Genomic DNA, 26,195 nt, shown 5'->3' on the forward strand with positions numbered 1-26,195 from the left:
TCTCCTAGGGACGAGGGTGGTGCTGTGGGTTAAACCACAGAGCCTAGGGCTTGCCGATCAGAAGGTCAGTGGTTCGAATCCCCGTGACGGGGTGAGCTCCTGTTGCTCGGTCCCTGCTCCTGCCAACCTAGCAGTTCGAAAGCACGTCAAAGTGCAAGTAGATAAATAGGTACCGCTCTGGCGGGAAGGTAAACGGCGTTTCCGTGCGCTGCTCTGGTTCGCCAGAAGCGGCTTAGTCATGCTGGCCAATAAAGCGAGATGAGCACCGCAACCCCAGAGTTGGCCACGACTGGACCTAATGGTCAGGAGTCCCTTTACCTTTACCTTTACCTCTTCTCCTTTCAAAGAGCTGTTTACTCTAGCAGTAAAGTATTTCACTTAAGTAGATGCAGCTGCCATAAGATAAACAGGAGTGGTTTGTTGTTGGCACTGCAGAGACTATATATATTTACCACGGTTGAAGTTAAGCTGCGGTAGCTCAGCGGATGCGCAACCCGCTTTTGCTGTCTTTTGGAAACGCAGCTTCGGGCTGGAGGCGGAGCCCGGGAGGGCGGCTGCAGGGAGGGAGTTGTCAGCCAATGGAAGGAGAGGGAGGTGGAGCCGGTGGGTCACGTGCAGCGGAAGAGGCGCTTGCTCCCGGGAGTCGCGCGCCTCTCCAGCCTCCGCTCCTGGGAAGCTGCAGTTCCCGGCGGGGAGTCGCGAAGTTTCCGCGCGCGCGGTGGGGGAAGCCGCTCGTCTAGCTCTTGAAGGCGGGAGTCCTTCCCGGCTGCAGTTCTTGGCGTCGGGTGCAAGGATGAGCGAGCAAGAGGAAGAAGCGTGATCTCCGGAGGAGGTGAGCAACCCCCGGGGCCCGGCTTGAATGTTGAGACTTCTTCCTAGAGGAGTGTTTGTTGTTTGCAAAAGTTAAAAAGAGCGGCTTACGCGCGCCCCTGGGAATTGTGGTGAAGCAGGTTGAGGGTGCAGCCCGCGCAGCGTTGCTTAGCTGGGAGTAAGCATTGTTAAACATGCAAGTCAACATCCTTAGTAAAAAGTTGCCGGCCACATACCTCTGGAAAGCTCTACGTTGTAGAGGCCACAGCGTGGTAGCACAGTATTTGCCATCCCCTTTTCCTCCAACCTAAGCAACCTGAGAACCGTCTCTGAGGCCTGAATATACAAACTGTGACTGTAGACTGATCTCTCTCTGATAGTAACTGAGCGCTTGGACATCTGAGCAAATAAGGGGTGAATGAAAAGACATTTTATTTGCCCTGAAATCATGTCTGCATTGGGTGTTTTACATTGGGGAGGGGCCACATTGCTTAATTCTTTTGCTTTTGTGTTTCTATCCTGTGGCACCTGCCCTGAAGCACAATTAGAAACAGCAGGCCTGTATAGGTAGCAGTGTCTCCACCACTCTCTCTTCAGGCCTGCAACATGGTGCCATTGCATGTACTTCATATTTATAACTAAAATTTATCTGCTGCTAGATTACCTTTCATGGGAATTGGCGCTCTGGTGGCAAGAGTCCAGATCAGGGATGGAGAACCCCTTTCAGCCCGAGGGCCACATTCCCTTTTGGACATCTTTCCAGGGGCTGCAGGCCAGCTGTGGGCAGGGATGGAGGCAAAAGTGGGCAGAGCAAGGGATGTCACATTTGCCGTAGGCTAGTTTCTACACTTATTCATACACCTCTTTGTCTCCAATTCATACAAGCAAGAGGCATTATCGGAGTTCAAGGACACCTTCCAGCCAGCCCTGAAAGGTGTGTGTGAAGTGATGGGTTTGACTTAGGAGAAACAGGTGTTGCCTGGGAAGAGATCCAAGCGCCAGACAGGCCTGGAGGGCCAGCTTCAGCCCCCAGGCTTGAGTTTCCTCACCCCCTGGTCCAGAGGTATCTCTTGCCAGGACAACGATCTATGCAGGAAGTTCAGAGGAGGTGAGAGATCAGCTCTTCCCCTTTCCCAGAGAACTTGTGGGAGTTGATTGAATGCCACTCCAGGCAAACTTTCCATGTGCTCCTTGAGCAAATGGACTAGTGGCACAACCCTGACAGGATTTGATAGGCCTGATGCTTGCTAAGCATGTTCAGTGCTTTGCTTCTCATTCTCCCTACCACTGCAACAATCCTCCACCCACTTTCTTGGGAGTAAGCACCATTCAACCCTCTGGGATGGACTTCTGCATAGACATGTATGTTGTCAGTCCTGCTTTGCAGTCAAGTTCCCCTAGCTGGACATTCTTGGGCTGGAGATGGCTGTTGCAATTGATTGGGTTGTTTTTAATAGTTGCCTGCACTGTATCGTACAGTTGATCAGGGATGTTAACAAAAAATGTAACAGTGAGTGTATTGTAAGCAGTGTTGAGAGCTTGTTACAGGGTTATAAATTTTAGCAAACCATGAATAGCTGTGTCTTGCTTCTCTCTCTTTTTGCATAAAACTAGTGCTCCTCTTTGTGCCCTGTCCTGAGCAACAGCTGCTGGGCTTTCATAATCCAGGCTCTTCCGTGTCTCCTAGGTTTGCCTGTCTCTCATCCTGTTGATGTCATGAAATTAGTATGAGTAGACTACTGAAATGAGCCATTATATAACTTATTCTGTGAAATCCAGAAAGCTCACTCCCCTTTCTTGTAGATGGATCAATCACTATTCCCTAATAAATAATATTAACGCTTCTGCAAAGGGATTCTCAGTTCCCATGTTATGAAAACTGTTCCCTGTCTTCTGGAACAGAAGGAAATGGGGTCTCCTGAAGCAGCTAAGAGGATCCTCCCAACGTGGATGACAAAGAGGGTGACTGAGCCAGCACAGCAAGCAGGGATGAAGCCAAAGAGAAGGAAGAAGGCAGCTTTGGCAAAGTAAGTTGCTTTTGTGTTGTTTCTTTTAACCCAAGGAAGGAAGGTTGGGTTTCACTTTGGCCTCTACTTAGAAGTTTCTGTGGGGCTCAAACCCATGACCCTGAGGTTAAGAGCCTTGTGCTCTACCAACTGAGCTATCCCAGTCTCCCCTCTATATGTTTGACTTTGTCTGCATGTCGATGGTAAGGGCTGTAGCTCCATGGTATGGCAGAAGGTCCCAGGTTCGCTCCCTGGCATGTTGAGTTAGGGCTAGGAGAACCCCGAAACCATGGAGATTTTGCTGCTAGCCAATGTAGACGATATTACGCTAGATGGTCTGGCATAGTTTAAGGCAGTTTCCTCTATAAAACATGGACTATCTTTTATGTTGGTGGCTCCCAAGAAAGGCAGAATAACTGGCACGTTGGCAGTCTTGTCTTTGTTCCCTCCATCATTAATGGGCTTAGAAAGCATCGCCTTATACACGTTCAAGTTGTTGTGTGCCCAGTGATGGTAGCATTAAATAGAGGTGGCAGGGAGGGGAATGTGCCACGGAACAGAACCTATTGCAGATTTTGGTGCCAGTGTTGCTATGCCAACAGCACTGATCATGCCGATTCAGCTAGAAGCTTGCCTGCAGTCTTGTGTGAATTTGTGGGCGTCGGCTGTGCTGCTTGTGTTCCAGTTGCTCATAAATGTTTTGGTGCAGAAGCAGTCTGGCCCAGTCCCATCTCATCTGCTCCATTCTAGGTTTTCTTTCGTTTAGTTTGTAAGCTCCCCACACCATCCAACGCACACACATTTCCTTTCTAAAATCTGTTACCAAACAATAGTGCTACTGTGCATCTATGGTTGATTTCAGCCTTATTATCTCTAAATGGCAAACACCTTCTGGTTGCAGAAAATAAAGTTTTGGTGTGTATGAGCATGTACTTTCCAAACTATCTTCTATCTGGTTGATTTTAGATTTCATGAAACTTTTTTTTTTTTTTGCTGCTGTTGCAGGTTTGAGACTATCTATTGTATGAATGAAGCTGAACTAGTAGATGCAGCTCTTTGCATTATGGCCGAGGTGAGCACTTAGGGGCATGTTATCCCAGTTGTGGGTATTTGCACCTTCATCTGATGATTTTTGGTTGACCCTCTTCTGTTAATCCCTCTCTCAGTAGAATTGGCTGAGGGCAGAGAATTACATTGTGACTGAAACAGTTTGTATTTGCTGTGTCCCCTTCTCTAAGAAACACAGCAGTGACTCCAGCGTGTTTCTTTGGCCATGGAGAATCACTTGCAATTTTGAAGAGAGGGACCAGGATTTTGAATGGACTGTCATCATTCACAATAAGCATGTATTCCTACTTCCCTGGGCTGGACATAAGAATGATGCATTTATTCCATTCTTGGCAACTATGTACCCTGAAGACGGGAGTGAATAAATTTTTTTGACCTCCATTTTTAGCTCCCTGCCCTTTTGCAGGCCAACTTTGACAGGAGAGTGTGGCCATCCACCTGTCACCATTATTTTAAAAAATATTTGTAATGACAACATATTGCCCACATCAGTGGGGTGAGATATCAACCAACAGATTGGCACTCCCCATGCATCAGTTGATGCTCAGGGAAGGTCAGTTTTGCTTTCTGTAGAGTTTAGGTATGCAGTAGTTCCCTGCAGGTAACACTTTTGCACACCTGAACTAAGCAAGAATGAACGCCCACCTGTATCAACTGTTGTGCAGGGAGGTCAATCCTGGTTTCAGCTGCAAAAGCAGCTGATCTAGCTGCGACTCCAACTCCCCCACACTGGACATCAGATGTGGTTTAGGGGAAATGGTCTGATGGTCCAAATTTGGCCCACATGCTGGATGGAGGTTCTCTCTTAAGAGATTGCTACTTAACATGCAGAAATGTGTACTTAACATTATTCTTTTATTTGCTAGAATTGCAAGGCCAAGGAAGCCGAGATGACTTCGTCAGAAGATGAGTCCCAAGGGCCTCAGCAAGTGCTGGAAAATCCTCTCTGCAGTTCAGTTAGTGGCAGCCACCAAGGCAGAAGACCCCCCAGTGTTGGATCCAAACCCCCAAAGGAGTTGGAGGCTTTAGGCTGCATTGAGAAGACCAAATCTGAGGAAGAGGAGGAGGAGGATGCCTTAAAATATGTCCGGGAGATCTTCTTTACTTAACTTTAAACCATGAGCAGATAATGCCTTATTTGAGACACTGGCAATTTGGACACATGAAGGTCAGACGATCTGTTGTCCATCCCTGTTGTGTAAAGGACTGCTCAGCTAATGTTGGTGAAACACTTAAAAAAATGTATTTTTTTCAAAGGGGCACAGAACTGGTAGATAAGATAAAATGCTTCCAATGGATATTTGTTCTGTTTTTAATCAGTCACACCCAGTAGTGTTTAACAAACCTTTAATTTCAGTATCTCTTGTATAAGTAACAAAGACTTGGGTTTGGCGACAAGACACTTGAAAAAATATTATTTGGCTACAATTGCATAATGTTAAGCTTCCCAAAATGCTTTGTTTACACTTGGAACTGAAGGAAAAGAAAAACCTCCCAGCATCCCATAGCAATATGGCTACGCATCAGCCTATATAATTAGAGAACGCTCCCACTTTTATCAGTCACTATCAGTATTCTCATGATAGCAGCGGCAGCTAGGTGTCTGCAATGTGTGTTCAACCATACTTAAATGAATTATTTTGCAAACAACTAAATACAAAGGAAACCAGGAATCTTGCACATGGCAGAGATGGGAGGCTGTGACCCTGGAGCAAGATTCCCATAGTCCCTCCTATTAACCATGCTGCCTAGGACTGGTGGGAGCTGGCAGTCCCAACAACATCAGGAGGGCTACAGGGTCCCCACCCCAAGCATAAAAGAAGCAGCAGGCCCCTGCACCGCTGCGTTTGATTGATGGTATGAATAAATGGAGTATTAGCAGCCATCTATACACAGAGAAGTGAAGTAATCCTGGCTCCTGTTCACTGAACCCGTCTTTGGTTGAAAGCTAGAAAATACACAACCACGTCCAACTTTAAATGCCTTTGATCAATACAAAAGTTGTAAAAGAACACTGTATATCACTTTTTTTGAAAAAACAAAACCCCAAATTCGTGCAACATAAGCATGGTAGTGGTAGAACAGCATGAGGATCACTCCATCCTCAAGTTTTTGCTTGCATTACAAGTTTGGAGAAAAGCAGCAGCAGGATAATTCTCTTCAAAGCAGTGAGTGACTCATGCTGTACTTTACTTTCTCTAAACCTCAGCACAGATGAGAAAACGACCCCTCTGCATGTGCCAGAGGATGGGGCAATTGATGACAACAAATGATGACTAGGCTTGTAAGTCAAACCATGACTTGTGAGATACTAGCTTATCTTCTATCAATAATTTGTTCTAAACAGTTTGGATGCCCAGCAAAATTCCAATACTGCCAAGCAGCAGTTAGCTACTGCTGACTTTTAAAGAGCCATGAGTGCTTGATTGAAGAAGGCAGCAATCATGCAATCTCTCCCTCCCTCCCCCGGCACTTAAGATAGAGAAATATCTGTGTGCTAGGAGCGCCAACTCTTCCCCCCAACACGCTCATCATTCATGTGAGGGCTTGGAAAGGCATCGGGGTCACTGGATCCACTTATCTTTTAAATCCACTACAGTATTTGGTATCCCAGGTAGGAACTTCACATATTTACACAGGAAAGATTTGTCCTTTGGGTAGAGCATCCTTGCAATGTGCAAGGAACAGGACAAGAAAGATCAAGTGGAGTAGCATCAAAATGTGAGCCCCAGCCAGGGCTACAAAAACTTCGCCAAATTCAGAGACCCTTATCCATGGCTCAGTGTGGAAGATGAACAAAGCGAGGCCAACGGGCAACATCAAGCTGCCAATGGCCAAAAGGATGCAGGCCAGTTTGAATCCATCTCTGTCTTTCAAGCACAGGGCTTGCAAAACTGTAGTGGCAACAAAGAGACACAAGACTGGCGTAGAATACACACAGATCCTTGACAACACCAGCGCAACACTGTTGATGCCCACCTTCTCCAAGTTCTTGAAGCATTCAAGTTTTTCTGCTTCCTGGTCCCACCAGCAGAAGTTGTAGAAGCCAATTTTTTTGGTGGAAGAGTCCACAATATTCCCCGCTTTCCAGATGAGGGCATAAAGCAGCAGAGCTACATAGCCAATTGCCAAGAGGAGATTATTCAGGTAGAAAAGGCATGGGCTGAACCTTTGCCTCTGCAGACCAGTGCTGGGCTTAGCATTGTCTTTCGGGCATTTTGGTTGTATTTTCATCTTGGCCACCTGGTAGGAGAAAAATCACGTTTCAGTTTCAAGGGGTCAAATCCCTGCTTAGCCTAGCCCCAAAGCCCATTTGGTGATACTGGGCCAGTCATACTCTCAGCCCGAGAGGATAAACAGTAGGGAAAGGTTGAAAGAGATCACGTATGCCACCTAGAGCTTTTTAGAAGATAAAACGTGTGGCTGGTTAATAGATATGTATAGGGACAGCCTGGATTGACAGGTGTATGAAGGTTGGGCTAGTTGGCTAGACTCTGTAAAAACCATAGGAGTAGGGAAAACAGGGAGCAGCTTTATAGTCACATCCTCCCAGCCAGTCACCCCACAACAAAAGAGGTGAGTCTCAAGGGGGTGGGTGTCCCGGAAAATTTTGGCAATCCCATCCACCACTGACCCAAATGTGTTTTTAAGTATACGCAATTTTGGCTTTGCATGCTATCCCTACAATCATCTGTATTTGATAACTCAGGATGCAACATCAAGAGAGGTTCTGTGCACAGCTTATCTTTAAAGCGCTCAGCAGCAACTCGTGGTGGAGGGGTGGTGGTTGTTGTATGATGGGAACATCAGCTGGTGATTTAGCTTTCAAACAGCTACAAAAAGGCTACTACTGCAAGGAGTTCTCTATCATTAACACTGGGAGTGGTGGGGAGAGATGTGCAACATTCAAATGTTGTTCCTGTTGCCACTAATGACATGGGCATCATTGAATAGGAATGCAAAAAAAATTGCAGCCATATTCCACTGCTTGTGGACTACAGTAATGGATGCGCCATCAAATGGCCTTTTCCCAGCACTAAGATTAATGTGGTTTAAATGGGAAGGGCGAGGTGAGCAGCGTGGGTGCAAAATCCTGCAAGAAGTACCACCACCTTGAGCTATGTGTGGCTCCTACGCAACCAAAGGGTAAAGTACGTGGGAACAACTCTTAACTGCAAAGTTATTCATGGGGATTGATGCAAAAGGATGCTTTTACTTTCAGTTGCAACACATATAAGTGACATTTGGTACGTAAGATACCGGAGTAATTTAGGAGTGCTGTGACTAAGAAAAGGATTACGAAATCGAACTCATTGGCCTCGTTTGTATGCAAGGCTCTCTTGGAATTTTGAGAACGTGTCATGGATGTCAGTAACAGGGCAGCTGCTGTGGGGGCATGACACATCACAAAACGGCTGTTGTGGGAGCATGACTTACTATAAACTGGCCATTACATCTTAAAGAATGTAAAAAGACAGGACCAGAAAATGGTACAGGTATGTCCCATCTATCAATGGGAAACAGACATCTATATCAGCCACCACAGTGAAAAGCTTACAGTGGTACCTCGGGTTACAGACGCTTCAGATTACAGACGCCGCTAACCCAGAAGTAGTACCTCGGGTTAAGAGGTTAAGAACTTTGCTTCAGGATGAGAACAGAAATCGCGCGGCGGCAGCGGGAGGCCCCATTAGCTAAAGTGGTGCCTCAGAACAGTTTCAGGTTAAGAATGGACCCCTCCAGAACGAATTAACCAGAGGTACCACTGTATTTATATCTCCTCTGTTCAGAACAGAAGGGGTGGTAGGTGTCCAGTCCTGTCATCCAGTGAAAATGGGGTCACGTTTAAAGAGGAACTGCTGGAAATACTGGTGCCTGCAAATGCAATGCTGATGACCCATCTGTGAAGCAATGGTTTGTTTAACTGAGTTGCCCTGCAGATGACTGAACAAACCATGGCTTGTTTCTTCAAAGGTTGGCTAAGTTTTAGCTGCCTTTGCCTTGTGCCTTTAAAGCTTGGTGCACAACTGGTATAGGGTAGCCAAACAACCCATGGTTAAAGCAAGGTGCTGGCTTCCCACGCAACGCCGAGTCATAGCTAATGTTTAATACACCATAGTTTAACAAACCATGGCTTAGCATTATACAAATCAGGCTAATGTGTACTTGTCTCTTACTACCTATGCTTCTTTTGCAACATCCTTTCTAAGGTTTCGTTCCAGGCTAACATTATCTGGCTGAAATTTTGAAAACTGATACACATCAGGCTTCACTGTGGAAGAAAATCAAGAGTAACTATTGTCCTATTGCTCCAGTTATTTTTCCTCAGGTACTCATTTATGCTGGGTGAAGAAGTCATAATCTCTATTACTTAGAACTGTCAAAGAGCACAATTTTTCTCTTTTGGCCAACTGAACAGGATAAAATTGACAAAGCTTTTGAAGATCATGTTTCAGTTTTTTAGTAAATTGTCTTTATCACTTGATAAGGCACCTTTGTCTGTGACTGTTGTACAAGCCAATTTGGTACCCCAAATACAAAAGCTAAAATGTGGATTTTAAATGATACCCTATCCTGTGGTATCAGTATCATTTTATGCTATGCTGTGGTAAAATATACATTATATATCTGGAAATTTGATACCCTTCAGGTCTCTGTTTTCTGCTTACTGATAGAGGCAGCACTGGTTGCAACTTCTACACAACTGACAGGATACTAAGTTCTGGCAGCTATATTCTAGTAATGTTTTACTCATACTAGTTGTCAATGTGATGCTACCAGATGCTTGCCTCCCTCCCCCTACTAAACTGGAGAGTACTTTACACAGACCATCTAATCTATACATTACAACATCAAACTGTGCAAGACCATGCAAGGCTGGAGGAATCACTAGATAAAGACTGAAGTGGAGGAGGAAACAAGAGGATGACCAATACTCACCTTTTATAAAAGACTCAACTAGTTCTAACCAGTACACAGCAACCAGCAGATCAAGGCCTCCTCAATGCCTGGAATACATCATTGTGCCACCTGTGGGAAACGAGATTTCACCATGTCATCATCTGCTCAAAGTGTGAGTTGGCCACAACATTTAATGATGTTACTACTGCTGTGCTGGCAGCCAGAATGATGCCACTATGGCAAGGGAAATTCCAAATAACACCCCTCCTTTAGGCATATAGTAGTGTGACAGGAAAGAAGCATATTTTAATTGACACAGTAAAATAAGGGCAGGATCCAGGCAATACAAAGCAATTTGGGGTTTCACTGGTTTCCATGGGCGATATTTAATGTGCTTCACATTCAGACTGGAATAAATGGGACTTAAGAGAGTCCCAGTTGGCTGGATTGCATGACTGGAACTGAGCTAGAAGGATGGATGCACCCTCCCAAGTTCCTCCTAATACCTAAGGGAAAACTCCATGTTCAGAGGCAGTAAATCTTTGATGTTCAGATTCTGGGAGGATAAGATGCCCTACGTGGGCTGGCCACTGTTGGAAACAGGATACTTAATTAAACCAAACATTTAATCTGATTTAGCAAGGCTCTTCTTGTACATATACACCTTTGGGGGGAGGGGAGGGAGCAAACTCATCAGTCTTAGCCAATATGAACACACACTTGTGCTATATACTAACTAGTAGCTTTTTAGATTTCTGTATGATTCCTGCCAAAGAATTATTTGATTTTTGGCTATCATCCAAATGCCCTTTAATGCCACCACCCTGTTGCAGAGGAAATTAGGAAATTTTCACAAAGTGCGTCATTACTACTTAGAAGTTGCTCATTTCCATTTTCAACTCCTTTCCCACAAGTTAACTTGCTTTCTTCCTTATCAGCAAGAAAAATGAGTGAGCAATATTTGCTTCCCTTTCCTTTGCAGAAGCCAAACAGATGCCAGTTAAGCCTGGATGTATACAAAAATATGTTTTTATTTTGGTTGGTGCTTAAGATTGCGACATTATGTGGCTCACTTTTCCTTTGGATTCTGTGCTTAAAGCTGAAATGTGTTTTTTGTCCCCAACTCGCTAGTTTCTTTGTAATTGCTGAACTATAAGGTTTTACAAAATTGACAGCAAAGTTGTGGAGCTTGAAGGGATCCCAAGGGTCATCTAGTCCAATCCCCTGCAATGCAGGAATCTCAACTAAATTATACATGATTTCAAAAGCAAGATCTGCAGAAGTCTCTGTAGGCAAGAGAACCTTTGATTTACACTATAGTATTTAGAATTTTCAATTCCCTAGGATACCCTGACATCAGAAAGGACAGCAGATAGAGAAGATGGAGGGGAGCAGATGCGAAAGAGGACTTTTACCTACATTGGCACTAGCAGAGTTAATTATTTTAAGGTGATTCATTAAGTTACAAAACAGAACATGATTTAAACACTAATATCAAACAAACATCTCATGTTAACAAACACAGAAACAATACCTAACAATAAAATACAAAACATCCAAATGGCAAGAACAATACCCCTCCAGGCAGGAGGCAGGTGAAAGCAAGTGTTGAAATTCTGAATATCTGAACTGTTTTCTACAGGGCAACAGCAATCATCCTTCAGGGAGCACAAACAGTCTTAAAATAAGGCGGAAACAGTAATTTTCAACGCATGTACTGTACTGTACTGTAGACTCCGTTTTTGTCCAATTGGCTAGATGCTTTCCCACCTAAATGTCAATCATTGCTACCACTTCTCTTATTGGCTAAAAACAGGAAAGATAGGAACCAAACAAACCAGACTTCGCCCAATAGGTATCTCCAGCTCTACAAAGGCTATAATAAACCATTTTTGAGCATTGAAATCTCGGCGTTCTGCCATTAGGGGTGGGAGGACAGACCCCCCCCTTGCGGACGCCAGTGGGCTGGACGAGACCAAGCCCCTGGGGAGACTGCGTGCATTTTTCCCAAAGACGGAGAGAGGGAGGAGAAATAAACAGAAATAACGAGGAGATCGCGCGGCCAAGGGGCTTTGAAGACGAAAGCCGCCTGCAGGAGCAATCATCACCCAAAATAGTTAATGTTTACTCACTTCGCAAGCTTTCAGATTCACCGACGCACTTCGAGAGAGGCTGAATGTTCAGCAAAAGCGAAAGCAAAATAAGAAGAAGGGGCTGAGTTGCACCAGGGGGAGGTGCGAGGAAAAAACGTAGACAGAAAAGTTTGCTGGGGGGGGGGGCAGGGAAACTTAACAGGAGAGCAAGCAAGAGAGATAAGCAGGAAGGAGAACAATAGTGCGCCAGGGGCGGGGAAGAAGGAAGTTTTGTCGAGAAGACAAAACAACAAGTGGACGGGAGGCAAGTGGCTTAAGCCTTAAGGGTCTAGAGGGGGGAATGGGAAGAGGCAGAAGCAGGATACCTGCAGCAACGGGAGTGGCCCTAAGACAGACACAGGCAGAGCACAGGCACACAAACGCCCTTTTAAAAATAACTTCCAGGGTCTGTTCGGGAAGAGAACAGGAAAAACGAGACTCGGGGAAAGGAGGTTCAAGTCAGCCTGAGAGGTCTTTTTCGGGGTGGGGTGAGCCAAGGCCAGGTGCAGAAAAAGGATTTCCAAACTAACCTCCGGGAGGCGCTGCTCTCTGACCCGCCTCTCTCCCCACCTCAAAAATGAGGCGCCCCATCACGGAGCGGCCAAATGCCTCCCCCAAACTCGGCCTTCACCCCTCCTTTTCACATCAGGGGGAGCAATTCGTGCCGGATATGGCCGGACACCCTTTGCCCCGACCCCCAAGTGTATGGGAATGGGTGCGCCATGCCCCTCCCAACCCTCGTCGCTCTTCAGGCCTTCTAGACATGCCATGGGATTAAGTCTAAAGCGGGTTGGGTTGAACGCCAAGCGTGTTTCAGAAGTAGCGTTGTCACGCGTTTCCAGAAAATAGCTGGACATGCTGGAAGCCACACCCCCCCCAAAACTGTCCTTGCTGTCTTTATATTATTTCCAATGCTTGGAAAAAAGCGAGACCATCACTAAGCGAAAATCGACAGCCAATGCACTCGTTGCTTCTCTTCCTCCAGAGTAGCGGCGAAACCTGCGCAAAGTGATTTAGCACCGAGTTGCCCAAAGTCGGAACGACGAGCAAACTGGTTGCCGTGAAATACCGGAGTGAATCTCCGCGTCCCTAACCCCAAATTATTCCCTTAAAAGTTCTCTATGCGTTATAAAAAGAAAAGCGCAAGCAAACTGGGTGCAAATAGGAAGAATATTTACTTGCTTGCGGAGCTCGGCGGTGGCGAGATGCGTTGCCCTCCGGCGCAGAAGTCGATCTAAGCGCTTGTTTACTTGCTTGTTTGAGAAAGCGGAGCCATCAGTCACGTGCCTCACTCTCAGCAGATTTCTCTTTCGTTTTCCGTCTGATTGGCCTTTTCGCGGATGGCGAGCGTTTACTGCCGCCCTCCAAGCTGCATGATCTATTTTTTGTGAAAGTTGACTTTACATTTTACCTAGTTCTTGCTTCTCTGCCTCCCAGCTCATTTCATCAGGTGTGACCAATGAGCTTCATTTTAAGTTGATCAGGGATGCAAAACAAAACTCCCCGCAGGGGGGTAAGCCTTGTTTTCTTTTCTTTTTAACGCAGCTGCAGGCGTTATAAGGCGGCGATAAGGGGGGATTCCCCCCCCTGGAAATGGGTGTGTTTATCATGCGGTTTCTTAAATGCAACAGAGCCTTTCCAGGAAAGAAAACGGAAAACTTTCTGTAGAGATACACCATGACATGGGCGTAGCCAGGATTTTTGTTGGGAGGAATGGCTTTTGTTAGCGGGCGCAGAACCTCATATGCACCGTGATAGAAAAGGGATGCACGCTTCACTAGAGTACAGTAGTAGTGAGTCCAAGTACATGCGCAGAAATAGCATGCAAGTGCAAACGCTGACGTCGTCCCAGGGATTTTAACCCCCGGCTGCTTGTTGTAGGGCACTTGAAACTGCCTCTGCAAGGCGGGCATAAAGTTACTTAGCAGCTGACTACTGTATTGCTCAACCATAATATGGTCTGGTGATGATTGTTGCTAGGGTCATAATTTGGCCACTATCACATGGAAACATTATGCTGGTGCTCTCAAATTTATCCCAGTAATTCCAGACTCTTTGGGTGGTAACTAATTTATAATCAATATGGATTTATATGTGCTTAAAAAAAACCCCACAAATACTCATCACATTCTTGTCATTTCATAACAAAAAAATTTTTTTCCTTCCAGTAGCACCTTAAAGACCAACTAAGTTAGTTCTTGGTATGACCTTTCGTGTGCATGCACACTTCTTCAGATACACAGATGTGTATCTGAAGAAGTGTGCATGCACACGAAAGCTCATACCAAGAACTAACTTAGTTGGTCTTTAAGGTGCTACTGGAAGAAAAAAATTTTTTTTGTTTTGACTATGGCAGACCAACACGGCTACCTATCTGTAATTGTCATTTCATGTTGCACACTCCTGGGTGTGGGATCTCAGTGCAATTCCTCATAATGATATCATGAGTTGGCTCTTTTGAATTCATTGGTTTCATCAATGCAAATTTCATTGTACCAAGTTTATTGTACCAATCTAAAAAGAACAATCCATAGGTGTACCCAGGTTTATTTGCTGAGATCTGCAGCAAGAGGACTGCAGCAAGGTGCTAAAATGCAGGGAGTGGGGGCATATCCTGTAAGAAGACTGGACCAGTACAGCTAACCACAGCATTGCAGTGCCCTGTAGTACTATGATGCACAACTGATTATGAAGCCCCTCACAGTGCTAACAAGGGGACATTTAGTCTGCTTTTCCTTCCTAACCACCCTAACTTTGTTGATGCAAAGTGGGGGTCAGGGCCATTCCAACCATGAGGCCAGTTGAGGCAACGGCCTCAGGCAGCAATATCCACAGGGGTAGCAGATCCCCATGTAGATTTTTATTCCCCACTTTTTCCTGTTGTAGATCTTCACTCACCCCTTCTTCCCTGGTAGGGAAGGGAGCACCATTTTGTGGTTTGCCTGAGGTGCCAAAATACCGAATTGGGCTGACCCTGGTGGGGGTAACCAACATGGTGTTCGCTAGTTGTTGCTAGATAACAACTCCCATTACTCTTCATATCTAATATACAACTTGTGGGTGTTTAGTCCATTTAGACATTTAGACATTGGCTGTCTCAGATTTAAAGTTAAGCTTAAGTCCAGCAAACCACTGTCCTAATACGTCAGCCCTTCTCTGGGACAGTCCTTCAGGTATTTGAAGTGTGCTAGCAACTTAAATCTTTTGAAATTATTTTGTTACCCACTTTGAGAAAAATGATATTTGCTAATATTTTTTCAGTGTGTATACTTGATCCCCCCATACCTACTTTTTTCAGACCAGCAAGCTTAATAAATTTATAGTTTCCCTAATTATTTTCTGTAAAAAGTAAGAGTTTACCAAGTTTTAAAGCAGAAACAAAGAAGAGTTTTGTACTACCTTAAGCACCCTAGTCCAGTGTTTGTGACAATAAATGATATAATAAAATTAAATGCAACTGCCATTGCAGCACCAGCCTGCCCAATGTGCACAGGTAAACGGTTTTTCAAAGCTTCTGTGCCTTTTGTTAGAATTGTGCAGCTTTAGCCTGTTAGTCTGGGGATTGTGATGAATTCTTTTAAGATGGTTGGATGGCACCTGTACACCTCCTCGCAATTCCTGCAGCCAAGCTGGTGCCAAACTGCTTTCCTTTGGACCACATCAGCGATGCTGAGGGGACTCTTGTCATCTAGGTAGCCGAGGACCTCCTGGGGAGGTCATGTCATTGCTGAAAAGAGGTTTGCTTTCACCCCCAGGTGACTCCATTGTCTCTCAAGACAGATGTCTCTCAAGACAGATGGATACCAACAAGTGGGAGATCTTCCTTTGTAAAGACTAAATATGGCCTGTGGATTCAGACTGGAACCATGGCACTGGGGGAAGGTAGCTTTCATCCTTTACCCATGTCATTTTCCCAATCCACACCACAGCTGGGGGTGGGATTCAGTATAAGTCTTGCATTATCCACCCCTCCCCCATTTTTAAGAGCAGCAAAATAGAACTATAAAACAGAAAATAAGAGGGAAATAATTAAAGTTTTATCTCCCCTATCCCTCTGGAACAGAAAGTAAAGGTATACTCACATTACCACTTACTTATTCAGTGCTCTCCCACTAATTTTTGAAGCTGCACTCACAATTTAAGCCACAATGCAAATTGATCCTGTAGTTTCTTAACAAATACTGTCAAGAAACTGCTGTTTGATGTGTTTCCCCCCTCAAACCAGCTTCAATCTGATTAGAAAACGGAGTGCGGAGTAAACAGTAATGTGAACCTACCCTAGCTGCCTTAGTGCAGGTGCAGATGAACACACAGACACAGATGGCTTAATGAACAGGAATTCCAGGGGGGTTGCAGGGGTGGGGAAACCAAAAAGGTCCTGCGTGTCAGGTGATGACATCTCCCCGCTCTGATGTGAACAACTTTGTGTGAATGCAGCTTGCTGCATTTCAAGCAACTAATGCGAACGTTACCCTACGTATCAAAGTTAAAGGTACCCATCAGGAACCAATAAAATGGCTGAACCTACAAGAAGGAAACTTTTAATTAACATTTCTGGAACCTTTGCTAAAAGGGACTTACTTGTGAGTAGACACTATAGGCATATCTTGGCCATTGGGAAGAGCATTGCTGGAAAATACAGTGCTTGACTGGAACCTCCAATTTAATATCATTTTGACTAACTGTAGAAAAGCAATTCCTTCCTGCGGATCATTTGTTATTTCTCTTTTTAGATTTAAGACAAGATTGGATGATGATCCTCACTATTTTTTTTTAATTTGTCTAATAGGTTTTAGTACTGAGAAACACTACCCCAATCCCTCCTTTTTCAGTTAATCATTTTTTAAAAAACAGCATCAGCTTTAAAGCAAGTGAAATTCAAAAGTAAAATGACTAGACTTGCTTCCCTGTAAAATTTGTCAGCAATAAACATAAACGAGTTCATATTTTTGTTTCATTTTTATCTGTCACAGAAGCCTCATGGGTGATGTTCCAGCACATTTTTGTATCCTGTATTCCAAGCCTGCGCATGGCACAAGTGCTGTACAATGAAGATACTTTTTTTTTTTTTTTTTGCATTTTCCCAGCACCACATCCAAGGAACTGAAGCAATAATTTCTGAAGATATCATTGCAGGTTGTCTATCGGGATGGAGCCTTTGCAGTGGTATGCATTGGCTTGTTAGCTGCCTGAAAAGAAATGGCACCTGTTTCTAAGCGTGAAAGGAAATTCTCTCAGTTGTTGCTGAAAGGTCTTGCATTGAAGGCCTGTGATTTAGGCACTCACTTTTGCGTCTCTTTGAAAAAAACTTGCTCTCACTTTGGCACAGTAACTTTTTCACTGCCATTTTTGGCCCAGTGTGCAGTAGAGATGTAGAAGTGGATGCTTCATCATCCTCACAGCGTTTCAGTAAAAGTGTCTTGTGGGTCCCTTTTGTATTCATTAGTGTAGCCAAGCGAGGTCTGCACAGATAAACAAAGGAAATTGGTCTCAGTGTCCCTCTCATAAGGACAAATCCACTAAATTGTCATCCCAACCAGGCAGCCTCTTTATTGTTTACATTTTACTTCATAAACCAGCTTCTTCTCAAAGAACTATTTAGAAGGCACCCGGTTTCCAAGCACCAGTAAATGAGAATGGAACTCCTCAGGATGTTGCTGCTAAAATCTGTGGTTACTTGTTGCCTGGACTACTGTAATCTCGAGAGAAAAGGTATGTGACGTGCTTTGAACACCCTAAAGTCACATATAAAGACTAATATGAACCTTCATCTTCCTGGCATGGTCTCCTGTTATTCCTACCTTGCTTTAGTCAATCCAGAATGTGGGGTCCCTACTGGGCTAATATAATCTTTATAAAAACCTAATCTAAATGTACCGTCACCAAAGTGTTTCTTGAACCACCACTGCCTTGCCTTTTCTGTTCCTTCTTGTAAGGTAACCCACCACTGCCTATATTTAAATACTCATTTATAAAGCCCCAGTGTTGCCAAAAGGTGGGGTAAAGGGGGAACACCTGTACTAGGCCCAATTTCTGGAGTTTTGGAATACATTGTCAGCAATATGCTGAGGACACACAGCTCTGCTACTCCTTTACATCTGCAGGAGTGGAGTGGATGTCCTGGACCAATGTCTTGCCTTGGCTATGTACTGGATAGATGGGAAGGGGAAACTTTTGGATTCATTGCCATCACTTGAAGCTCAGGTGTCCTCTGTAGTGCAGAGCACCTTCTATCAGCTGGTGGCCCAGCTATGCCCATATCTGGATAGGAATAACCTAACTTCTGTTGTCTAAGCACTGGTAACCTCTAGGAGTGAGATTACTGCAATGTGTTATATGTGGGGGTGCCTTTGAAGATGATTCAGGAACTTCAGCTAGTGCAGAATTCAGCAGCCAGGCTGCTCACTGGGGCAAGGTGGTCTGAGCACATAACACCAATCCTGGCCTGACTGCACTGGCTATCAATTGATTTATGGTCCCAATTTAAATTTCTGGTTTTGACCTTTAATGCCTTATGTAACACAGGACTCCCAATACCTCAAGGAATGTCTCTCCCTGTATGAGTCTCCCAGAGACTGTGGTCACCATCTGAGGTCCTTCTTTGTGTGCCCCTCCATGGAAGATCAGGAGACGGGCAATACAAGAACAGGCCTTTTTGATGGTGGCTCCCCATTTGTGAAATGGGGGCTCATCTGGCACTGTCATTACATACCTTCAGATGCCATGTAGAAGCATTCCTTTTTAACCAGGCATTTGGCTCTTAACTATCTATTGCTTTTTAGAGTGGGTGGGATATTTTAATGTATTATTTCTCTTTGGTTTTAATGTATATATATATGGGTTGTTGTCTTTGGTGTTTTTTTGTTGTTGTTTTTTGTCCTTTTGTAAGTCACTGAGTTGCCATGGCAAAGAAATGTGACTAATATATGTAACAACAACAACAACAACAACCACTCAGAGTTAGTTTGAAGAAAACTTGTGTGGTTTTTTAAAAAAAATAAAAGAAAAAAATTATGATCTAGGTTTGCACAATACTGCAACCCATACTATGGTTTGTTTGTGCCATGAACAGCACCCTCAGGGTGGGAAAATCTACATTTGCAGGGAGGCATAGAAGGCACATTCATGATTAAGCCATGGTTTAAAACCAACTATGTCTAAGTGTCCCCTTCATGGATCACTGCCTTGCCGTGGTGAAGGGGCTTGAAGAACTCAAAGAAGCTATGAACTATGCCGAGCAGGGCACCCAAGATGAACAGATCATAGTGGAGAGTTTTGACCAAACGTGATCCACCTGGAGGAGGAACCGGCAAGCCACTCCAGTATCCCTGCCAAGAAAACTCCATGGACAAAGACAACAGGCATATAAAAGTTATGACGCTGGAAGATGAGCCCCTCAGGTCGGAAGGCGTCCAACATGCTACTGGGGAAGAGCGGAGGACAAGTACAAGTAGATCCAGAGCTGATGAAGCGGCTGGGCTAAAGCCGAAAGGACGTTCAGTTGCAGATATGCCTGGAAGCGAAAGGAAAGTCCAATGCTGTAAAGAAAAATATTGCATAGGAACCTGGAATGTAAGAACCATGAACCTGGGTAAGTTGGATGTGGTCAAAAATGAGATGGCAAGAATAAATATTGACATCCTGGGCATCAGTGAACTAAAATGGACGGGAATGGGCGAATTCAGTTCGGATGACCATCATATCTACTACTGTGGGCAAGAAACCCGCAAAAGAAATGGAGTGGCCCTCATAGTCAACAAAAGAGTGGCGAAAGCAGTACTGGGATGCAATCTCAAAAATGATAGAATGATCTCGATACGAATCCAAGGCAGACCTTTTAACATAACAGTAATCCAAATTTATGCACCAACTACTGGTGCTGAAGAAACTGAAATTGACCAATTCTATGAGGACTTACAACACCTTATAGAAGTGACACCAAAGAAGGATGTTCTTCTCATTATAGGGGATTGGAATGCTAAAGTAGGGAATCAAGAGATAAAAGGAACAACTGGCAAGTTTGGCCTTGGAGAGCAAAATGAAGCAGGGCAAAGGCTAATAGAGTTCTGTCAAGAGAACAAGCTGGTCATCACAAACACGCTTTTCCAACAACACAAGAGACGGCTCTACACGTGGACATCACCAGATGGGCAGCATCGAAATCAGATTGATTATATTCTCTGCAGCCAAAGATGGAGAAGCTCAATACAGTCAGCAAAAACAAGACCTGGAGCTGACTGTGGCTCAGATCATCAGCTTCTTATAGGAAAATTCAAGCTTAAACTGAAGAAAGTAGGAAAAACCACTGGGCCGGTAAGATACAATCTAAATCAAATCCCTTATAAATACACAGTGGAAGTGAGGAACAGGTTTAAGGATTTAGATTTGCTAGACAGAGTGCCTGAAGAACTATGGATGGAGGCTCACAACATTATACAGGAAGCAGCAACGAAAACCATGCCAATGAAAAGGAAATGCAATAAAGCAAAGTGGCTGTCCAATGAGGCCTTACAAATAGCGGGGGAGAGAAGGCAAGCAAAATGCGAGGGAGATAGAGAAAGATACAGGAAATTGAATGCAGATTTCCAAAAAATAGCAAGGAGAGACAAGAAGGCCTACTTAAACGAGCAATGCAAAGAAATAGAGCAAAACAACAGAATGGGAAGAACCAGAGATCTGTTCAAGAAAATTGGAGATATGAAAGGAACATTTCGTTCAAAGATTGCCATAATAAAGGACAAAAGTGGTAAGGACCTAACAGAAGCAGAAGACATCAAGAAGAGGTGGCAAGAATACACAGAGGAATTATACCAGAAATATATGGATGTATCGTACACCCCAGGTAGTGGGGTTGCTGAGCTTGAGCCAGACATCCTGGAGAGTGAAGTCAAATGGGCCTTAGAAAGCACTGCAAATAACAAGGCCAGTGGAAGTGATGGTATTCCAGCTGAACTATTTAAAATTTTAAAAGATGATGCTGTTAAGGTGCTACACTCAATATGCCAGCAAGTTTGGAAAACTCAGCAGTGGCCAGAGGATTGGAGAAGATCAGTCTACATCCCAATCCCAAAGAAGGGCAGTGCTAGAAAGAGGAGGCTTTGCCCTGCCAGACTTGAAGTTGTACTATGAGGCTTCGTGTCTTTGCTGGTTGAAAGAATGGATAAAATTGGAGAATATGGAATTGTTGGATTTAGAGGGACATGACAACAGATTTGGGTGGCACGCTTATTTATGGTGTGATAAAAACAGAGTGCACAGAGGTTTTGAAAGTCATATTTTTAGAGGAACGTTAATTGAAGTATGGAATAGATACAAAAACCTATTAGAGCCGAAAACACCAATGTGGTTATCCCCATTGGAGATAATGAGTACGAAAAAAGTCAATATGACAGGAGATTGGATTACATATGAAAATTTAATAATTAAAGAAGGTGATAAATGGAATTTGAAACCATATGAAGAGGTTAAGGACAAGGTGTATGATTGGCTGCATTATTTTCAATTGAATGCAATGTTTAAAAAAGAGATGCGGGAGAAAGGTTATTCAGGAAAAAAATCAAGGTTTCAGCAAGAAATTTTGAATAGTGATGTAAAAGTATTGTCAAAAATGTATAAACTATTACTTGAATGGCATACAAAGGAGGAGGAAGTTAAAACGGTAATGATTCAATGGGCTAAAGATTTTGGTTACAATATACAATTTGAGGACTGGATAAGGTTATGGAAAGAGGGAATGAAATTCACCGCATGCACTACGATAAAAGAAAATGTGATGAAAATGTTATATAGATGGTATATAACTCCAGTGAAACTAGGAAAGATGTTTAAAGTTAGTAATAAATGTTGGAAATGTCAAGAGAAAGAAGGAACATTTTAACACATGTGGTGGGAATGTAAGAAAGTGAAAAGCTTCTGGGAAATGATTTATAACGAGATGAAAAAAATGATGAGATATACGTTTGTAAAGAAACCAGAAGCACTGTTATTAGGCATACTAGGTAACGATGTTGAAAAGAAAGATGTGAAGCTATTCAGATATGCAGTTACAGCTGCTAGAATTTTGATGGCCCAAAAATGGAAACAGGAAGAAATGCCAACGAGGGAGGAATGGAGAATGAAATTGATGGAATACGCAGAAATGGACAAATTAACATGTAAAATTCGAGACCAACGCGATCAGAGGTTCACCGAGGACTGGAACAAATTTACAGAGTATATCAAAACTGTGTGTGATCAGGAAATAACGCTTGTTGGATTTCAGGAAGCTTTGTGAAGAAAATAGTAAGAAATGTCGCTTAAATGAAAAGATAGAATAAGGTTTGTTAAAGTGCAACACAAATTTAAGGAATGTGAAAAGTTGTGAAAAATATGGAAATTGTCAGATAGGCTGACGGAAGTCTATAAGATGTATAAGTTAAATTGGATGTTAAATTGTAATTGGATTGGTTATTGCAAATTTGAATAAAAATTAATTAAAAAAAAAAAAGAAGGGCAGTGCTAAAGAATGCTCCAACTACCGCACAATTGCACTCATTTCACATGCTAGCAAGGTTATGCTTAAAATTCTACAAGGAAGGCTCAAGCAGTATGTGGACCGAGAACTCCCAGAAGTGCAAGCTGGATTTAGAAGAGGCAGAGGAACCAGAGACCAAATTGCAAACATGCGCTGGATTATGGAGAAAGCTAGAGAGTTCCAGAAAGACATCTACTTCTGCTTCATTGACTATGCAAAAGCCTTTGACTGTGTCGACCACAGCAAACTATGGCAAGTTCTTAAAGAAATGGGAGTGCCTGATCACCTCATCTGTCTCCTGAGAAATCTCTATGTGGGACAAGAAGCTACAGTTAGAACTGGATATGGAACAACTGATTGGTTCAAAATTGGGAAAGGAGTACGACAAGGCTGTATATTGTCTCCCTGGTTATTTAACTTATATGCAGAATTCATCATGCAAAAGGCTGGGCTGGATGAATCCCTAGCCGGAATTAAGATTGCTGGAAGAAATATCAACAACCTCAGATATGCAGATGACACAACCTTGATGGCAGAAAGTGAGGAGGAATTAAAGAACCTTTTATTGAGGGTGAAAGAGGAGAGCGCAAAATATGGTCTGAAGCTCAACATCAAAAAAACGAAGATCATGGCCACTGGTCCCATCACCTCCTGGCAAATAGAAGGGGAAGAAATGGAGGCAGTGAGAGATTTTACTTTCTTGGGCTCCATGATCACTGCAGATGGTGACAGCAGCCACGAAATTAAGAGACGCCTGCTTCTTGGGAGGAAAGCAATGACCAACCTAGACAGCATCTTAAAAAGTAGAGACATCACCTTGCCAACAAAGGTCCGTATAGTTAAAGCTATGGTTTTCCCAGTAGTGATGTATGGAAGTGAGAGCTGGACCATAAAGAAGGCTGATCGCCGAATAATTGATGCTTTTGAATTATGGTGCTGGAGGAGACTCTTGAGAGTCCCATGGACTGGAAGAAGATCAAACCTCTCCATTCTGAAGGAAATCAGCCCTGAGTGCTCACTGGAAGGACAGATCGTGAAGCTGAGGCTCCAATACTTTGGCCACCTCATGAGAAGAGAAGACTCCCTGGAAAAGACCCTGATGTTGGGAAAGATGGAGGGCACAAGGAGAAGGGGACGACAGAGGACGAGATGGTTGGATAGTGTCTTCGAAGCTACAAACATGAGTCTGAACAAACTGCGGGAGGCAGTGGAAAACAGGAGTGCCTGGCGTGCTCTGGTCCATGGGGTCACGAAGAGTCGGACACGACTAAACGACAACAACATGTCGAAGTGTGATGTATGAACCAGGCCATTGAACATCTGTATCAAGGGGCTTCTTAAGCATTGGAACAGAAAATTCAAACTCTTATTTGCATAGACTTGATTTCATAGAATAGTCATGTGTGCTATTGGGAGACTGAAATAACTCCACCCAGAGAGTATGGGGTCCCACTGAGTGGCAACATGAATTCTAGGGGCATATTGGCATGGAAGAGTTTATGCTCTCTTGGTACATTGGTTTCCCCCAGTGTCTAGAAGATGCCTGTGAATGACGAAGAGTAGCAATTGTGGAAGCAGCATGGGCAGTGCAGGTTACACTGTTTCAGGTGCAATATTGGCATCAGATTCTTCCTTCGCATAGCATTCTGTCTTCAGGGAGCACAAGTTACAGTACAGTTTAATGCTAAAGCATCTTGTCAGAGCACACGCACTGAATGTTGCATGAAACAGGCAGTCTTGTTAACTTACCGGGGCCGACCTAAGGACAACTTAGGTTGCTGTTCATTCCTCTGGTATTTTTCAGTGACTTGCCTATACTTTCCTTCTGACACCAAAGGTAAGGAGAGTTGTAGAAAATCTTGTGTATGAGAGGGTTCACTGAGTCTAAAACTTCCTTCATGGTTTCCTCCATTGTTTCTGTCAAGTTTAACATTGCTTGCTGGTGATTTCTCCTTTCTTTTCCTTTCTTTGTCATCTAAATTGTGTTTCAGGTTGTCAAGAAGATCTGGGATCAAAAACAAACAAAAAACTCCTGTAAATTATTACTTGTTCCAGAGATCAATTTGAGTTACAACTCTCAGGGCTTAGCCCCAACATTCATTAATAGATTAGAGGAGATATAGAAATAAACACAGCAGAGGAGTAGAACAGAGGACCATTATGGGAATTTTGATGACATGCTGCACCATCCATACTAGTGTACAGTGGTACCTCGGGTTACAGATGCTTCAGGTTACAGACTCTTCAGGTTACAGACTCCGCTAACCCAGAAATAGTATCTCGGGTTAAGAACTTTGCTTCAGGATGAGAACAGAAATCGTGCTCTGGCGGCACAGCGGCAGCGGGAGGCCCCATTAGCTAAAGTGGTACCTCAGGTTAAGAACAGTTTCAGGTTAAGAACGGACCTCCAGAATGAATTAAGTTCCTAACCCGAGGTACCACTGTACTTGAGTCTTTTGCTAATAATTTCAATGATGAAGGGGGGAAAGAAACCTTTCGCTTGTAAAGATGTCTTCTCTCTGCAACTAGTGGCTCTTCCAGGTCGACACTTCTCTAATCGCCAAGTTGTAGCTTTGTTGTGTAAAGAATTAAAATGTGTTTCCTGAGCCAGGGCCATGTTTTGTACTTCTTTTTCTCCTAACTCCAATGTGACACAACCCCTTTCAGTGTTATTTTCTCCAGTTGCCTGAGACAGAACCAGAGAGCTGAAACAGATTAAGGCCACAGAATAAAATAAAATAAATACATCAAATAAAGTAGCAATTGCAGTATAAAATCCAAGATGATATATAAATGCTTGTTTAATAAAGAATTGCTATACAATTTAGCATTCACAAATAAAAATAAAATACAGTGTCTTAGTTTAAGCTTTAGTTTGTCATTTTAAGACATAGCGCACTGGTGACATGACTCAGGGCACTTTCCATCCCAAGTTAAGCATCTCAAAATGCCATTGCGTTCAACATAAGAGTTCAGTACTCTTCTAATTAGGGATAGACAGATTAACCTAAACCTGTTCTTTTGGAACTCAGTCATCTTAAATCCATTCCACCCTGTTTTGTGCAATTTTTTTTTGAAAGAGTGCACAAAAAGTTAGCACTTAAATTGACAATTTTATTATTAGGCTGTCTGTCAGAATGCTTTTTATTATGCTTTTTATTATGTTTTTATCACTGATGTTCTGTAATCTTTTTAAAATGTTGAACATCACGCTGGGATATTTTGATAAAGGGTGGTACAGTGGTACCTTGGTTTTTGAATGTAATCCGTTCCAGAAGATGGTTTGAGTTCTGAAACGTTCGAAAACTCAACAGCCGACAGCTAGGCCTCAGGATCTTACACTCAGCAGAAGCCGCGTGGCATGTTCGACTTCCGACGCATGTTCGAAAACTGAAGCATTTACTTCCAGGTTTACAGCATTCGAAAACTGAAATGTTCCTCAACAGAGATGTTAGAAAACCAAGGTACCACTGTATATAATTTTTCTTCTTCTTCTTTATAATCATCATCCAATAAAAGCATTAAGCACATCAATAAGAGCTGGTTGGCCTGTCTGAATAATACAGTTTTTTAGAAATCTAAAAACATGAAGGATGTTACACTCTTTCCAAACCCAAATCATAAAGATATAAAGAATGTGACTGAGAAATCCACATGGAAGATTGCTGATAACAAATAATAAGTTTTCCTACCTAGGATGACTCTCCACATGTATGAGAGAGGCTGTAAGTAGAAAAGAAAAATAATATGCTACTGAAAATGTTT

At 43.4% G+C, this 26,195-nt stretch overlaps 3 protein-coding genes across 9 annotated transcripts in view; 1 reads left to right on the forward strand and 2 right to left on the reverse strand.

Moving 5' to 3' along the window:
* The first annotated feature begins 477 nt into the window (after positions 1-477).
* On the forward strand, positions 478-5,182 carry CYREN (cell cycle regulator of NHEJ). Of its 2 annotated transcripts, XM_083573664.1 has the most exons (5): positions 672-832; positions 1,191-1,224; positions 2,713-2,837; positions 3,822-3,888; positions 4,751-5,182. In XM_083573664.1, exons 3-5 carry the CDS (start codon positions 2,719-2,721, stop codon positions 4,991-4,993), a joined length of 429 nt encoding a protein of 142 aa, XP_083429790.1. In that variant the 5' UTR covers positions 672-832; positions 1,191-1,224; positions 2,713-2,718; the 3' UTR covers positions 4,994-5,182. The 2 variants fall into 2 exon arrangements, with proteins under 2 accessions (XP_083429791.1, XP_083429790.1); XM_083573665.1 differs by lacking the exon at positions 1,191-1,224 and having other exon boundaries at positions 478-832.
* Positions 5,183-5,214: 32 nt separating this feature from the next.
* Positions 5,215-14,618, reverse strand: TMEM140 (transmembrane protein 140). Of its 3 annotated transcripts, XM_083573662.1 has the most exons (4): positions 14,282-14,618; positions 13,096-14,047; positions 9,825-9,914; positions 5,215-7,127 (listed from the first exon to the last, which is right to left on the reverse strand). In XM_083573662.1, the coding sequence occupies exon 4, from the start codon at positions 7,116-7,118 to the stop codon at positions 6,516-6,518; it is 603 nt and encodes a 200-aa protein (XP_083429788.1). In that variant the 5' UTR covers positions 7,119-7,127; positions 9,825-9,914; positions 13,096-14,047; positions 14,282-14,618; the 3' UTR covers positions 5,215-6,515. The 3 variants fall into 3 exon arrangements, 2 of the variants coding, with proteins under 2 accessions (XP_083429788.1, XP_083429789.1); XR_014539008.1 differs by lacking the exon at positions 14,282-14,618 and having other exon boundaries at positions 5,215-8,437; positions 8,651-9,914; positions 13,096-13,758; XM_083573663.1 differs by lacking the exons at positions 13,096-14,047; positions 14,282-14,618 and adding an exon at positions 11,918-12,750.
* Positions 14,619-16,857: 2,239 nt separating this feature from the next.
* AGBL3 (AGBL carboxypeptidase 3) overlaps positions 16,858-26,195 on the reverse strand; it is a 36,469-nt gene continuing 27,131 nt past the window's right edge. For 3 of the 4 annotated variants that reach the window (XM_083573660.1, XM_083573658.1, XM_083573661.1), the window contains 4 exons: positions 26,123-26,153; positions 24,924-25,135; positions 24,180-24,435; positions 16,858-17,379 (listed from right to left, as the gene is read on the reverse strand). In XM_083573660.1, coding sequence (XP_083429786.1) covers positions 17,130-17,379; positions 24,180-24,435; positions 24,924-25,135; positions 26,123-26,153 — 749 coding nt within the window. In that variant the 3' untranslated portion in view covers positions 16,858-17,129. The remainder of the gene's footprint in view (positions 17,380-24,179; positions 24,436-24,923; positions 25,136-26,122; positions 26,154-26,195) is intronic. The other variant, XM_083573659.1, reaches the window with a different exon arrangement.

Source organism: Podarcis filfolensis (genome assembly GCF_964270895.1).
Source record: "Podarcis filfolensis genome assembly, chromosome: 10".
NCBI lineage: Eukaryota > Metazoa > Chordata > Lepidosauria > Squamata > Lacertidae > Podarcis > Podarcis filfolensis.